At 38.0% G+C, this 14,367-nt stretch overlaps 1 protein-coding gene across 3 annotated transcripts; it reads right to left on the reverse strand.

The window, feature by feature from the left end:
- Positions 1 to 3: 3 nt before the first annotated feature.
- On the reverse strand, positions 4 to 12,784 carry slc13a5b (solute carrier family 13 member 5b). Of its 3 annotated transcripts, none has more exons than XM_084950473.1 (12): positions 12,608 to 12,784; positions 11,755 to 11,883; positions 11,538 to 11,674; positions 11,127 to 11,347; positions 10,828 to 11,008; positions 10,611 to 10,733; positions 10,262 to 10,474; positions 10,037 to 10,143; positions 9,809 to 9,930; positions 9,289 to 9,450; positions 8,043 to 8,180; positions 5,321 to 7,265 (listed from the first exon to the last, which is right to left on the reverse strand). In XM_084950473.1, the coding sequence occupies exons 1-12, from the start codon at positions 12,704 to 12,706 to the stop codon at positions 7,140 to 7,142; spliced, it is 1,758 nt and encodes a 585-aa protein (XP_084806599.1). In that variant the 5' UTR covers positions 12,707 to 12,784; the 3' UTR covers positions 5,321 to 7,139. The 3 variants fall into 3 exon arrangements, with proteins under 3 accessions (XP_084806601.1, XP_084806599.1, XP_084806600.1); XM_084950474.1 differs by lacking the exon at positions 12,608 to 12,784 and adding an exon at positions 12,371 to 12,577; XM_084950475.1 differs by lacking the exons at positions 5,321 to 7,265; positions 8,043 to 8,180 and adding an exon at positions 4 to 197.
- Positions 12,785 to 14,367: the final 1,583 nt, after the last annotated feature.

A 14,367-nucleotide genomic window follows, 5' to 3' on the forward strand; every position in this document is an offset into this window, starting at 1 on the left:
AGTGATAAAAAAAATATATTTTGCTTCTTCGTTGGATAAATAATAACGTTTGATCAAGGTTTTGTGAATTCATTTTGTGAAAAATGTATTTTTGTGTGTGTTCGTGCGTTAAATTACATCACCTTGTAGCCAGAAATTTGTAGTTGTTTAAAGGCATCTTGGAAAGAATCCGGTCCATAACCATATTTTGTATTGTCCTGAGGAAGATAAAGGTAAAATACTGGTGTATTAAATATAATTATGTGGTTTTTCAAATTCTAAAAGGAGACGCTGGGTACAATGAGATCTAATCCATCTCACGCAGGTTTGATCACTATGACAAATGCAGGGCTATATTCTGGCCACAAAAGCACAAAAACAATCACAAAGTTCTCTTTTGCAATAGCGTCCAAGATTAAAACTGCCAACAACATGTTTTTTGCACTGAAATAGCTCAGTATTAGTGATCTGGGTCTGTGGGTCTGAAGGAAAGATATCATTGGTTAAGGGAACTTTGCGACAGATGTGAGTGCTCTTTGGTCATCAAAATGTCTGTGCTTTGACATGCAGAGAAAAAACAGTCGGGCAACTTTGAATCAGCTTACTGTAAATCTCAATCTTGGATTCAATTGGCCTTTTAATTTCATGAAAGCAGTCAACTGAGAACTTCAGAGAAAGGGACACAATAGTAGGGTTGCAGTGCCACAACCTCTTATTACACCTAAAAATGCCCTTTTTGTGAGCGAAGCGGTGCAAAGAACACATGAACTGTGGTCATATAGCCCAAATGAGTCATCTGTCAGCCTGTTTTGAGCACATGGTTTAATTTTTGTCGAGCGGTACCTCGAATTCATCCGTCAGAAGGTACAGTAGACACCAAGACACCAGAAAACATGGAGGTACTCTAAAAAAAGACAACACTGTAAACATCAGTCTCATTACAGTATAGTCCTTACGAATGACAGTGCCCTTAACACTAACAAGCTCATCACCTTTAAATATTTTGACATGCACGCCCAGATTAACATTCCCAAGTGTACTGGGCTAAAGGTGACCCAGATTCGATCCTTTTTCTGCATAATGTTAGCAATATTTTTGACATACTATGACTCTGAGATTGTTAATGAAGAACTTTAACGCATTATAAACAAAATAATGAATATTTTAAATTTTGGCAAAAGTAAAAGTTAGATAGTAAACCAGACAGACAGTAATTGATTATCCAGATTACTCAAATGAATATTTGGGTGTGGCTCTATAGCTACTTACTTGTGTGCTTGTATTCTCCAAATAAATTCATACCCAAGTTCAGTAAAATTAAAACTTTCTCAGCCTTTGCTCTCTTTACCACTTTCTAAACCAATAAACAGAGTAAGCGAAACAGGTTTCTGGTCTCTTGGAGGCTATTTTGAATAGCCTGAATCTGTAAAAGCATTTTCCACTGTCCATCTATAGATTTAATTTGAGTGAGACCTTTCTTGTAACATTTTGACTTCTTTTCCACAAATGAGGTGTCTAACATTGAACTGGTTTCACGCACTTCACCAAGAAAAAGACTAGTAGTGTCACCACAAAATTGCTAGGCCAAGTGTTATAACCACTGAAGTCAGTGGCTATGGGAGAGGCTACTGCAAGAGATATAATTTCCAGATGGCTTCCAGCAGATTTTCTCCACCGTGATTTTTCTTCTCATGGAAATTTTCCCTACTTTTGCTGCATAATGCTACGTGATCCTGCATCACATTAGATTCTCAAACCCATCCAATTGTGTGATAGTTCTCAAAAGACACCAAGAGAGACTAGACCACCACAAGGATAGTTTGTGGAAATTGTGTACTAGCGAACAGAAATTGTTCTGAGGACTTAAAAATTGTAGTTAAATTGGTATTATGAAGTGTACTTAATAACAGGTTTAGACTGAGGCATATTTAATATTTCATGAAAAAAATAGCAATAACCCATCTCCAAAAAACTTGGGATAGACCAACAATAAGCTGAAAAGTAAGTGCTACTAAAAAGAGAAAGCCCTGGAGAATAACTTTTCAATTAAATAGTTTATAAATGCCATCAGGTGTCATGGTTCTGAGTTTTGACCGTGTTTTCAGTTTTTGTGCTTCGTGCTTCCCTGTGAAGTCCGTCTTGTCTCCATGTTTAGTTGCCTGTTTCTCCAGTCATGTCTCTGTGTGGTTTCTCTCTCCCTTTTGCCCTCTCCATCCCTCGCTCTTTCAGCCTTGTCCTTCCTGCTCTTATCTCTGTCTCATTCCTCTGTTCCCTGTATTTAGTCATTCTACATCTCAGTGTGTTTCTCATGTTTTCTGATTTATTCTGACAGTCTCTTGTCCTATGTGTATGTTGTTCGATATTGCTTCCCCTGTCTTGTCAGTTAGATTATGTCCAGCCGTGTTTCCCTGCTGTTTCCTCTCTGCCCTGATTCCCTCTGTTATATATATATCGCCTGTGTCTCCTCCTGTGTGTTCTGTCAGTTAGTTTAGATTTCTAGAGCCTTCCCAGTTTTAGTTAGTGTGTTTTGTAATCAGCCGTTAGCTACCTTTAAGTTTAGTTTTTGTCTTTGAGTCCTAGATTTTGTGTCCTATCCTGCCTTGCCTCACACTGCGTTCTGTGTGAAATCTGTGTGCAAGGAACAAGTTAAAAAATGACAATCACATTAGAAGCAACCATGATTCATTAATGGAAATCACTGCATGAGTTCAGGAATGCTTCCAGAAATCACTGTCTGTGAACACAGTTCAGTGTGCCATCCAGAAATTGAGAATAAAACTCTAGTATGCAAAGAAGCCGCCATGATGTAGAAATGCATTTGTCTTGTCTTGGCCAAATGAACTAAAGCACAGTGGAAAACTGTTCTGTCATCGGATGAACCAAAATTTAAAATGTGAAACCCTGCATTCTTTGGATTTAAGAGGAGAGGGACCATCCATGTTGTTATCAACGTTCAGTTCAAAAGCATGCATCTCTGATGGCATGAGGGTGCATTATCGCCTTTAGAGTTGGCAGCTTGCACATCTAGAAAGTCACCATCAGTGTGTATATACTGTATATTTATTATCTCACTCTTGTTGCCTGTTTATGCCCTGTCCTTATGTTCAACGACATGCTGCTCTGTTGTATGTTAATTGCCCTTTGGGGACAAATAAAGTCTTTCTGATTCTGATTCTGAATCCTGAAAGGCATTTACAGGCTCTAGAGTAATCTAAACTCCCATCCAGATCATGTTTTTCAGGGAGCCTAAGCCTAAACTGTATACAGTACTGCATCTATTACAACAGCATAGCTTAACAGCAGAAGAGTCTTGATGATGTAAATCCTTTTTGCTGCCATCAAATTAAAAATCATCCAGTATTTTTCTCATAAGAGAACAACATTTTTTTTAATATATTTTCTATATTCTGCTGCGAGTAAATCATTGGTTTATATTTGTAAATTATTGTATTCTGTTTCTATTTACATTTTACAACATCCTAATAGTCACATACAGCTAAAGAGAGTACTGTGAAAAGAGACTGGGCAAAACTGATTTGGGAATCGTGGTTGTAAATCAGCTCCAGGTTTTAATCCTGCACAGTCGATAGTACTTTGTTCCTCATTGCTCTTCGTTTGCATTCAGTGTTTGTCTTAGTACCTTAAAATAAAAACATTTGTCTTTATTGCTGACTGTTGCTGACTTAGAGTTCATAAAAGTGTAATCATTTACACCAAATCCCACCCATCCCCATTATACAATGGATGTACTTTGGCCTAAAGTAAGCAATGAAAAAGCTCTCTGTCCTCTTCTGGATCTTTTTTACTTTTGGCCTCACTCATGTCCGAAGCTTAATTGGATACTCCAATTGCTAACTGAAACCATTTCTACACACAAGTCTTTATGTTCAAGGGAGGATTGATTGTATCGGACAGGCAGCATATTGTGCTCATATGTAACTGATACAGAAGAGGTGAAAGGGCAATGTGGTTTTCAAAAGCCTTCTCATCAACAAAATACTCCCAAATGCAAGTGGATGAAATACAAAGTTTCCTTTTTGGACCTCTTCTACATACTCCTAACTCCCTAATTACTTTATATTTTTGTGGAAGTCATTCATTAAGCTCACAGTTTGCTTACTCTGCAACTAGAAAGCCTAGTTTATAATGGGTTCATAGAAATGCGCGTTTAGCTTCACCGGAGTCCTTGCCTGTGCAGTTGGACAAAATCTTAGCAAAGCGAACAGTTCGCAGGTTTAATTTCCTGCCGAGGCCTTACATGTATATATAGCCAATAATATAGTCCACGACACAAGACGATGTGTTGCAATTGGATAATGAGTGGGTAGCTCAGAGGGAGCAAAAGGAGAGAAAGACACTGTAATTACATAAGTTTTCCTTCCCAGTGGGACACGAGATCATAGTGATCTACACTGCTCTATGCACCCAACCGCTTGTTAACCAAAAACCATCTAACATTTTAATTGTCCCAAAAGAATGGGGTCAGAACTTTGATGTGATCCTTTGATTTTTTTTTCTTCCTGCTACCTTTTGGCCATGTTTTCTACTGTCACACCATACCAACAACAGGGTTTGTTGACGTTTACTTCCCTGTATGCAGAGTCTTATGATTAACTTTCGTCATGTTTTTAAAACAGAAACCCAACATAATGATCGACACTTACGAGGTGATATTAAAGTTCTCTGGCAGATCTTTAAATGGAGACGTAAGAGCTTCTTATGAGCTTCTTTAAGCTCATAATGCTGATGATGCACAACAATGATTAACGATATCCCTGCCTTGAACCTTAATCTCAGATTACAATGTCATAGGCCTCTTGCCATTAGGTGTGGCCTTTAAGTCCAGGCTCATTATGGCTTTCCATGCTGTGTTTAAAGGATCATGTCAGCTTTATACATAAGACAAGAGGCCAATAAGTAAGAGGCAGCGAAACATACTTGTCCTTTAAAAGATGGATAATAGTCATATGCTGTTGAGAAAGAGTTGCGTGGTGATGAAAATCTGATAATTTTGTTTTGGATGATGGTGAGAGATGACAGCTCAGACTGAGCTTTTGTTATAATAAACCATCCTCACTTTTTAAAATAATAGAAAGCATTACAGTTAATAACAGCCAAATTGAGTTTCTCACATTTGAAATCATTTTAAATCTAGTGTATCATCTTGACAAGTCTCTCTCACACAAACATCACTGAATTCCCCGCCTCATTCGATTAAATCCATTCAATTAAAAAAATGCTGTGTGTGGAAAACAGCTGTACTTTGGATGTATTTTGTCTTTTTTAATTGTTATTGAACATCTAATGTGAAGTCCTTGAACAGAAAACAAACGTCAACGGATGTGTTTGTATTATTTATTTATTTTTATATAAATTGACATGTGCAAAAGTCTTGAAACTGAAGAGAATAGTAGACTATATGCAGTTATCACTAAATATCACTTCATTGCAATTCATTTACAATTAATATTGCTGTGAGACAAACTGTACTGACTCAAACATTTCAAATGTGTTTACAGTACAATAAGTCATCCTTTTTGTACACGTTACATACAGCTTTTGCTTTGATAGGATAAAAAGTTTATCCTTTATTCATAGCCAGTTTGAAAGTCTGATTCAGCACATACAGTATTAGCTCTGAACTGATAAATACCAAGTTCACCAACCTAGCCATTAGCTTTTGTTGCCTCAAATCTCTTAAGAAATGTTCACTTGCAAAGTCTTCTGTGTGGCACAGGAGTGATTCAGAAAATATTGCAGTTTATATATTTTTAAGCTGCCCAAATTACAACCAAAAAAGCATTCAATATTTAAAACCATACTTTTCAGACTATAAGGCGCACTCAAAATCCTTTAATTTTCTCAAAAATCGACAATGTCCCTTATAATCGGTGTGGCTTAAGTATTAATTCTGGTTGTGCTTACTGACCTGAAACTGATTTTATGTGGTACACGGCACTCAAAAATCTGTCAAAATATTTTAGTACGACTTGACCGCACTACTTGATGGATTGTCTGAGCATTACGGCTACCGTAGTCAGGAGCCTGGCGGAGTGATACGTACTGTGCTTCCAAATAATATTGCTTCCCAAAAATGGCACCTTTTAAGAGACATGCTTACAAAGCGGATTTCAAACTCAAGGCTATCAGTCATGTTTTGTTTAATGCGCCTTATAATCCTGTCCACCTTATGTATGAAAATAGACCCGTTTATTGATATTGCGCCTTATAATCCGCTCCTTAAATGTCCGAAAATAGAGTATTTTATTTATGGAAATACATATTTTGAGCCAAAAATGTATCAGTAGTAAAAGTAATAATTAAGCAGCTGAATTGCTCTTGTCAGTGTCTTATTATATGAAAGTTAACGGATAATTATTGCTAATGTATTGACAAGTAATGTTTTTTTCTATCACTTCAATGCGGGACTAATAGTATTAAACTTTATATTCATTATCAAGGTATCAATGTATAATATTTTACAAAACCAAAGATTTCTTTAAGTGTAAAATCTGAAAGGTAACCAGTTACTGGAGCTGTCCGACAAATGTGAAAGTGAAAATATCTTTCTCTGAACTATTGTAAAGTAAAGCAGAAGTGGCATAGAAGGAAAATTAAATAAAAAAGAAGTTGCATCATCAAGATATACAATATGGCTTATTGCTGTAAACACATGGGTACATGTTAAATAACTTTGACTATATGAACAGCTCCTTTTCCTCTAATTTTCTTTGATTAAAAAGAAAATAAGATGTCATTTGGTTCACTTAAGGATATAAAGGAGAGTAAATTTACAGACACTATAGTCCCAATATATTGTTTCAGTTATTCCATTGTACTGAATAACAGAAATGTGTATTATAAGCGATTCAAATAGTGTAATTGGTCTATAGAAGAGATCTAAACTTCTTTGAAGTTTAACATCATTATGTATGTATATATAAAGTTCACCATTTTTCTCCCTAATTTTATAGATCACCACTTTTATAGATCACCATTCAAGTGTCAATCAAAATGAGCCTCATGAGACTTGTGTCCTAACTCCAATTGGACACATACATCTCACTGCGTGGTCCAATACCATCCCTGTGACCACAGGTCTTAGTCTGGCACCTGTGGATAGGCTTGTGCATGGATCCTCTCTCACTGCAGAGCCAGTCTCATACCCCAGTGGCATTGGCCCAGGCAGGGACAGAATCTAGGTGAAACATTGCTTTACCCCAGCTGTTAATGGCCAGTGTAATACAAAGAATGCCAATGATGTTCATGACGAATCCTGTTCTGGCCTGGTGGAGAAGAAAAGAATGCAGTCATTTCAAGATTTAGTTTAATGTTAACATCTGTATTTGTTGCTGAAAGTTGCATGAGAAGATCATTATCCCTAAAGTCATGAAGTCCCACAGTATGTAGATTGGAATATTTATTTAAATGTACTGTAATGTTATCTCTCAGATTTTCTTAAGTTTATGTTTTAACCCATGGAAGTGTTTTGGATGTGCCCACTCTTTTTGTATTCTACCACTTATGTAGTAGAATAATTTATGTAACAAATCCACATCAATAATTTGATTGGAAGGTGTTAAACTTGTTTAACATTCCTGGAAAGTCGATGGCAGGGGACCTTGAGACACAAATTCTACATACCAAACTAATTTGATTTGAAATTGTATCAGCTTGCACAGAAAATGTGCTTAATCTGACTCATCAAAAATGCCTTATAACCATACAAGGATGTGACAGAAAACGATATTTTAAATCGATTGCAGATTACACTGGCTACTTAGAGTGACTCATCATGTGCTACAACTTTCCAGTGGTAACATTTACTATTGTAAAACACTGGGAAACATATTGCTTCACTTCTGCAGCCGGAACACAACTAAAGAATACCCTTAATATCAGCTATCGTCAAAATGTGACTGTCACTTAAGAGATTCTGGTCCCAACCGCGTTTTTATGAATGTAAATTCTGCAGACCAAGCAGTTCAACATTGGTCCTAGAGTCACAGCACTGCAACATGTAATTTACACAATAAGCATACCAAAACCAATGTCGTACTTACCATGTCAGCAACCTTAAGGTATCCATAAGAGAAGACGATGGCATTGGGAGGAGTTGCGACAGGCAGCATGAAGGCAAATGAGGCACTTAGGGTACAAGGAACCATGACGTACAGCGGGTTGATTCCAATGGACTGAGACTGTAATAATCACACACAAGGTATCAGCAGTCTGACTCACGGATGAATACAGCCTTGATCACAACATCCTCCACTACTCTTTCTGGCTATTTTTCTGCAACCTTAATCACCAGCTCATAACTCAGAATGAAATGTATGCAATTCTGTGTGCAGGGAAAACTCTCATTAGGTGTGTGTAATTAAGATGTAATTCCTGCTGGCCCTGTGCTGAGTCATGATATTTAAAATAGAAACGTACTACATATGTGGAGATAATGGCAGACTTTAAAGTTGCAAAAGACATTACTCAGTGGAATTTGCTTCTGAATTACATATCCTGCAGCACACTAGCTTACAAGTGCACAGTAATTTCTGGTTCTCAAAATAACCAAAGGGTGAAAAGACCTAAACTTTATATTTAGTCTTCGTTAAACTTCAGCTGTATATCAGGTCACCAGGATGACAGTATTTTGTCTTGTCACAGGGTTTCTGCCTAAATCAAATGCTAAAGAGTCTCTTGACAGGATGACACACAAAGTGACATGACACAAGCCACCGTTGCAACAAAGTGTTCTCACCATGCCTTTAGCTGTTTGTGTGAATCTGACTAAAGTACCTATTCTCCCTTTCTTCACTTTCTGTTTGTATTTTCAAGGGCTAAACACAGAAGGGTTGATCATCCTTGTGCATCTACTTGGCTTTTCCCTCAAGATATCAATAAATGTGAAAACCACTACTTGCGTTTCAGACCTCGTTTTGGCATTCTCTCCAGTGCTCAGCTAGTGGGCACAGAAATGCTATTCTTCAGAAGAAGAAGCAGCGGGGAGGGCACTGTTACAAGGCACTGGACTGAATTGGTGTTTGGCAGGTTATTAATGGGAGAAGAGGCCCACAGAAGGGGGCCAAACATATTCAGCCTGAATGACCAACAAGATGGGTAACCAAACCAAAACGTGGGAAAATGGACCAGCTCTCACTGGGAGTAGTTTCAATGGTGAACTCCAGCTGGGGGAAAGAATTTACGCTAGGAAGCACTTAACCTAACTGAGCTATTGCACCCAAACAGTATTTTCTGTCCTCTCCCACACCACCTATATTTCACTTGCTCTATACTGCTTCACTTGCTTACCATCGAAGCTAAGACGGGTAGGAAGAGCGTTGCAGTGGCTACATTACTGGTGCATTCTGTGAATGTGGCAATCAGCAGGCATAAGACAATGGCAATTGCCCAGGGAGGGATGCTTTGCAGAGGAGCCATTTGATCTCCCATCCACTTTGATAGTCCAGACACCTAAAGACACAACAAAACAAATTGCACTTTTACTTTGAGGAGACTGCGATTCAGGTTTGGTCACAATATATTGCATCCGCTACAATGCAACCATATTTGCAGAACACCAAAAACATCTGAATCCAGAGATTTACTAATCATTTGATTTGCATAAAATTTTAAAACTGCATTAGGAGATTAAAGGAAAAAAAGCATGATGCTGATACCATTAAAAACAGATTAAATAGCTTGTCGATTTGATAAACATCTCTATGAATCCTCATGCCTCTAAAATAAACTAGTAGAATCAGAATCTCAAGACACTGAATGGCTATTGTGAAGTTCAAAATTGCATCTAACAACTGCCTTTGTAACTTACTTCACTGCCCTTAGCCAGAGCAAACCCTCCTCCAAGAAGAAGCACAATACCCCAAGGTAATTTCTTTTGGGCAGCTTTCCAGCTGAGGAGACGAGGTGTTGGGCCAGCAGTTTGATGAGATGCTACAGATCAAAGAAACGAATCATCAAAGTTTAATTACAGCATAGCCTACTCTTCCCAAACTTATTAGAATGGGAAACACAACATTCTTCAGAAATGATGGCTCACCTATGTCAAAACTATGAGTCCTAAAAGAACACAAGCGTGGAGGTTTGGAGGGCAGAACAAAGAGAAGGACTGCGACAAAGACTGCCACCGTGGCATCTGATACATACCTGAAGGATTGAGTGAAAGCAAAAATCAAATAATATCCAAGTTTTATAAAGTAAATTTATGAATGAATAAAACTTAGGTGTTGAATTGTATGTTTTTCATAAAAATATGTATACAAACTCTGCTTGGGAGTTGAAGATATCTGTTGCCCAGCCACTGACAAAGCCTGGATCCCTTGTGAACCACAGCAACACGAGCAAAATGAAGAGACACAGGACGCTTATCTCTCCAAAAGACATCGGCCCCAGCAGGCGATGCTGTTCACGGATCAAATTATATGCAGCAATCTCCTTTTCTGTCTTCACAGCCCCACAGCCCCAAGTCTTCTTAAAGCTGGAGGATCACATGGGAAGAAAAGTCTTTGTGTCACTTCTACACTCACTCACAGTCTTAGTGCGGTAAAAAGTTTCTTGATGGTGATTCAAGTCTCTGTCACTTATAATCAGGCTTTAAGCATTATCAAACTCACTTGAATCCCATGAAGACAAACTGCAGCCAAAGCCATGCCAGTGTGAGCATGATGATCATGTTGGGGAAGGCAAAACCAAACCAGGACGCAAAGTTGATAACGTCCCCATTTTCTGGAAACAATCTAATACAAAAGAAAATACAAACGAGAGGAATGTATTAATACACATGTTTTGAAATATTGGCACAATACTAATAACTGATAAGAGGACACTCACTGGTTCATCTGGCCCATGAGCACCAGATTGGGACCAGTTCCTGTCAGTGTGGCTGTTCCTCCGATGCTGGCAGCATAACAAACACACAGGGTCATGCCTTTACACATTCTCCGCCGTTCTGCTGCCTCCTTATGCCTGACGGCCTCAGTCGTGGCATCTAAGAAAGTCACTACTACTGGGCCTTTAAACAAAGAGAAAGAAATAAAAAGGGGCTCCTAGCAGCTTAATAAAAGTCTTTGACGCTGTTGATTTTTATTGATTTTGTGTCCTAGCCAAACATAAAGTTACAAAGGGCTCACCTTGTCCCTCATTCTGTTTCTCTGTTTGTGAATCAGCTTTACTGTCAGTCTCTGATGTTTGGACCTGCTCATCCGAGCTGATGATTTGAGGCATTTCTGGCTCACTGGTGTTTAGCTGTTCCAGCACTGCTTGGACAATTGGCACCATCATAGCTGTGGTAGCGGTGTTACTGATCCACATGGATAAGAACGCTGTTACACCCATGAAGCCCATCATCAGTCTGCCAAGAAGATAAAGTAAAATTAATAGTAAATTAAGAAAAAAAATCAGAAAGGTGCTCTTCGTGCTCTTGGGACAGAACATGAAGTATGTTAAAGTTTTATGATGGGAGTGAAAGGATTATTTTTTTAATCTACATCGTATCTGTGCTTTTGATGTCATAACAGGTCTGAAGGTAATTAACCACTCACAGTGCTGGACGCACACCAACAATGAGCAGCACCCTCAAAGCTATGCGCTTGTGCAGATTCCAGTGCTCCACGGCTACAGCAACCATGAGTCCTCCAACAAACAACATGTTTGTGTCCTTTAGGTACTGCATACACACCTGAGACAAAGGGATCACACTGGATAAGATGTATGCACACATAAATAAGCCTATACACTGTGGCATATTTTCTTACTTACATCTTTGGACTCCATGATGCCAAATAAAGGGAAAAGGAGAGCTGGAAGCAAAGCGGTTACAGCCAGAGGTAGAACCTCTGTGCACCAGTACACTGCCATCAGGATTATCACATAAGCGCATTCTGCCACCTGCAATAAGAAAAAATTATAACATACAGACAACTGCACAAAACAAAGACATTACATTCAGTCTGTGTCAGCAACTTATCTATGAAAATCTGACTTAAGTTCATAAACAGCTAAGATCAATAATTATGATGCAATTTTAATGGGACACGATAGTTCAAAGGGTGAAGATAAGATAATCTGTAGTGTCTCATCGCCAGGTTCTACATCTGTCGGGATAATATAAGTGAGATCTAGACAAAACTTGGATTGTCAATGATACCTTATTTAGAATTGTTTCATTCCGGTTAAATATCAGCTGCTTGAAAAACCGATTTTTCTTTTTTTAATGCTTCACATTTAAACCTGTGCCAGTGATAACATGCTTGCACCCTGTGATTGTTTGTCTCTGTGACCCACGACGCGTAAAGAGCCCTTTTTACTCTGTGGTCCCACGCTTAAGCTTTATGCTACCAAAAAGAAGTTAAATTAACAGAACCGGAGAACACACCAGCCAACACTGGACAGCTCTCATGCACTCGCTCCAAGCGCTGTGCACTTGACCGCGCATCAACAGGTGCAAAAGACCTAGTGCAAATTAAAATGCGTGAAAGGTAAAATCTCACTTAATTTTAGTTCATTCAAGTTCTTCAAGTAAGTAACATCTCTCTCATTAAAATTACTTTATTCTTTCATCCTTTCTTATCACTGTGTTTAGTTTTAAGCCAAATGCAGATTAATTACATACCTGTGTTCCGATCACCAAAGGCAGTGGAAGAAGAAGTAACGGAGTTAAGAAGAGGATCACTTCGTTTTTGACAGAGTAAAGGCATTTCAAGAATGCCATCTTGAAAGGAAAACGGAGAAAAGCAGATTTTGCACCGTGGATGGCACTTTTGAGGCGCAGAAGCGAGAAGAAGGAGGGGGGGAGTCCCACGCAAATAAAAGAGAGCGAGAGCGAGAAACGTAATGAGGAGAGAGAGAGGGGGGGGGGGGGGGGGGGGGGTGTCTGCAAACGCCTAAACTAAAGTACTGACCAATTAAAAGTGAAAAAGTTCCTCCACGTAATAACCACAATATTTTACATCTTACCATCTTGAAACCGAGGATTCCCCACAGTAGGTCTATCACCTTGAAATTCTATAAACGTATATAAGGTTTACTTTTCAAAATGCTAAAAGTAAAATTTCTTGGTCACTGTCTAACAAAAGGGGTTTGGAGTTAGTTTTACAAAGGTCAAACAACTGAAAAAAAATAAAATAAACCCTTATAACGGTGGCAGTAATCCGCCCAAAATCCCGTTGTATCTTTCTTTAAGACAGCACAATAAACATTTCACCAACAACATCACAGAAGCTTTGACTGAACTGAATTCCTTTTTCCCTTTCCTTTTCCCAAACAAATAATACCCATTTTTATGCAATTTTATTTTCTCTAACCCGTCCAGTGAGTTTCTTAAACATTAGTAACATTATTTCAAATGATAACTATTTAATTATCTATGATCATAACCACTTATGGAACTAGTGTAGTGGGGGAGCTGGATCACGATTGCATTACAAAATACAGAAGTGAAAATAGTACAAATAAGTACAAACAGTATTTACTCCAGGGCTACTGTAATACACTGAAATGTGATGCACAATACGCCTCATTATGCCTCCCTTTTAATGTACTGTAAGCTTGGGATATTTGTAGTGAGTGCCATAAACCCAAGCCAACACTGCTTTAAGACATCAAACACATTCTGCATGGAAGTTAAATAAAACTAAGAGCAGAAGTAAGAGAAGAACATAAAATGCTGAGCCAAGGAATGTCATGTTTTTTGGCTGCATCTTTTCTTTGAAAGTGCTAACAGTAATTATCCTGCATTGGTGGTATGCTAGGATGAGAGAAGCTTTTAATTTGTGTCCCTGTAATTGTGAGTCTTCAACCATGTGTAGTGACATTTCTTACCAATTTTAAAGGCATGCAAATATATACTATAATGTGGACGGTCAATTCCCTTAATTCTGCTGCTTTACGTCCATACATTTACTATATGTATGTATATATATATATATATATATATATATATATATATATATATATATATATATACACACATGTATGTGTGTGTGTGTATACACACTGTTTAATAGATGTTTTGTCCACAGTGTTAACATGAGTGCTGTCTCAGATATTGACAAAAGGATTCATACAGCAATAAAACAACGTTAATCATTGCATAGTGAGAGCCATATTGTTCAAATGTGCTGTGTTTAGTGAATTGCGGCCATAAAATTTGCAGCTGTGACCATTGTAGTAGTCTCTATCTCAAATTTATGCAAGTTCTATTTATTTACAATATCAGAGAAATAATTTGAATAGAAACACTGAAATCGATATATACATGGAAACATGAAAAAATTCACAAGAAGATATGCACCCCACCCCCCATTTCATTTCATCTATGACATGCAGTGTACTTCAGTTTATTTCATATAGTCTCTAATTGAGTCGCTAATT

This window comes from Perissodus microlepis, chromosome 14, assembly GCF_051167445.1.
Source record: "Perissodus microlepis isolate ML-2025 ecotype Zambia chromosome 14, ASM5116744v1, whole genome shotgun sequence".
Lineage (NCBI taxonomy): Eukaryota > Metazoa > Chordata > Actinopteri > Cichliformes > Cichlidae > Perissodus > Perissodus microlepis.

Coding starts and splice junctions, on each gene's coding strand:
- slc13a5b (XM_084950473.1), bottom strand. CDS start 12,706: ATGGCATTCTTGAAATGCCTTTACTCTGTCAAAAACGAAGTGATCCTC. Junction 11,009..11,126: donor GAAACAGAATGAGGGACAAG/GTGAGCCCTTTG, acceptor CTTTGTTTAAAG/GCCCAGTAGTAGTGACTTTC. Junction 9,931..10,036: donor GACTCATAGTTTTGACATAG/GTGAGCCATCAT, acceptor TTTGATCTGTAG/CATCTCATCAAACTGCTGGC.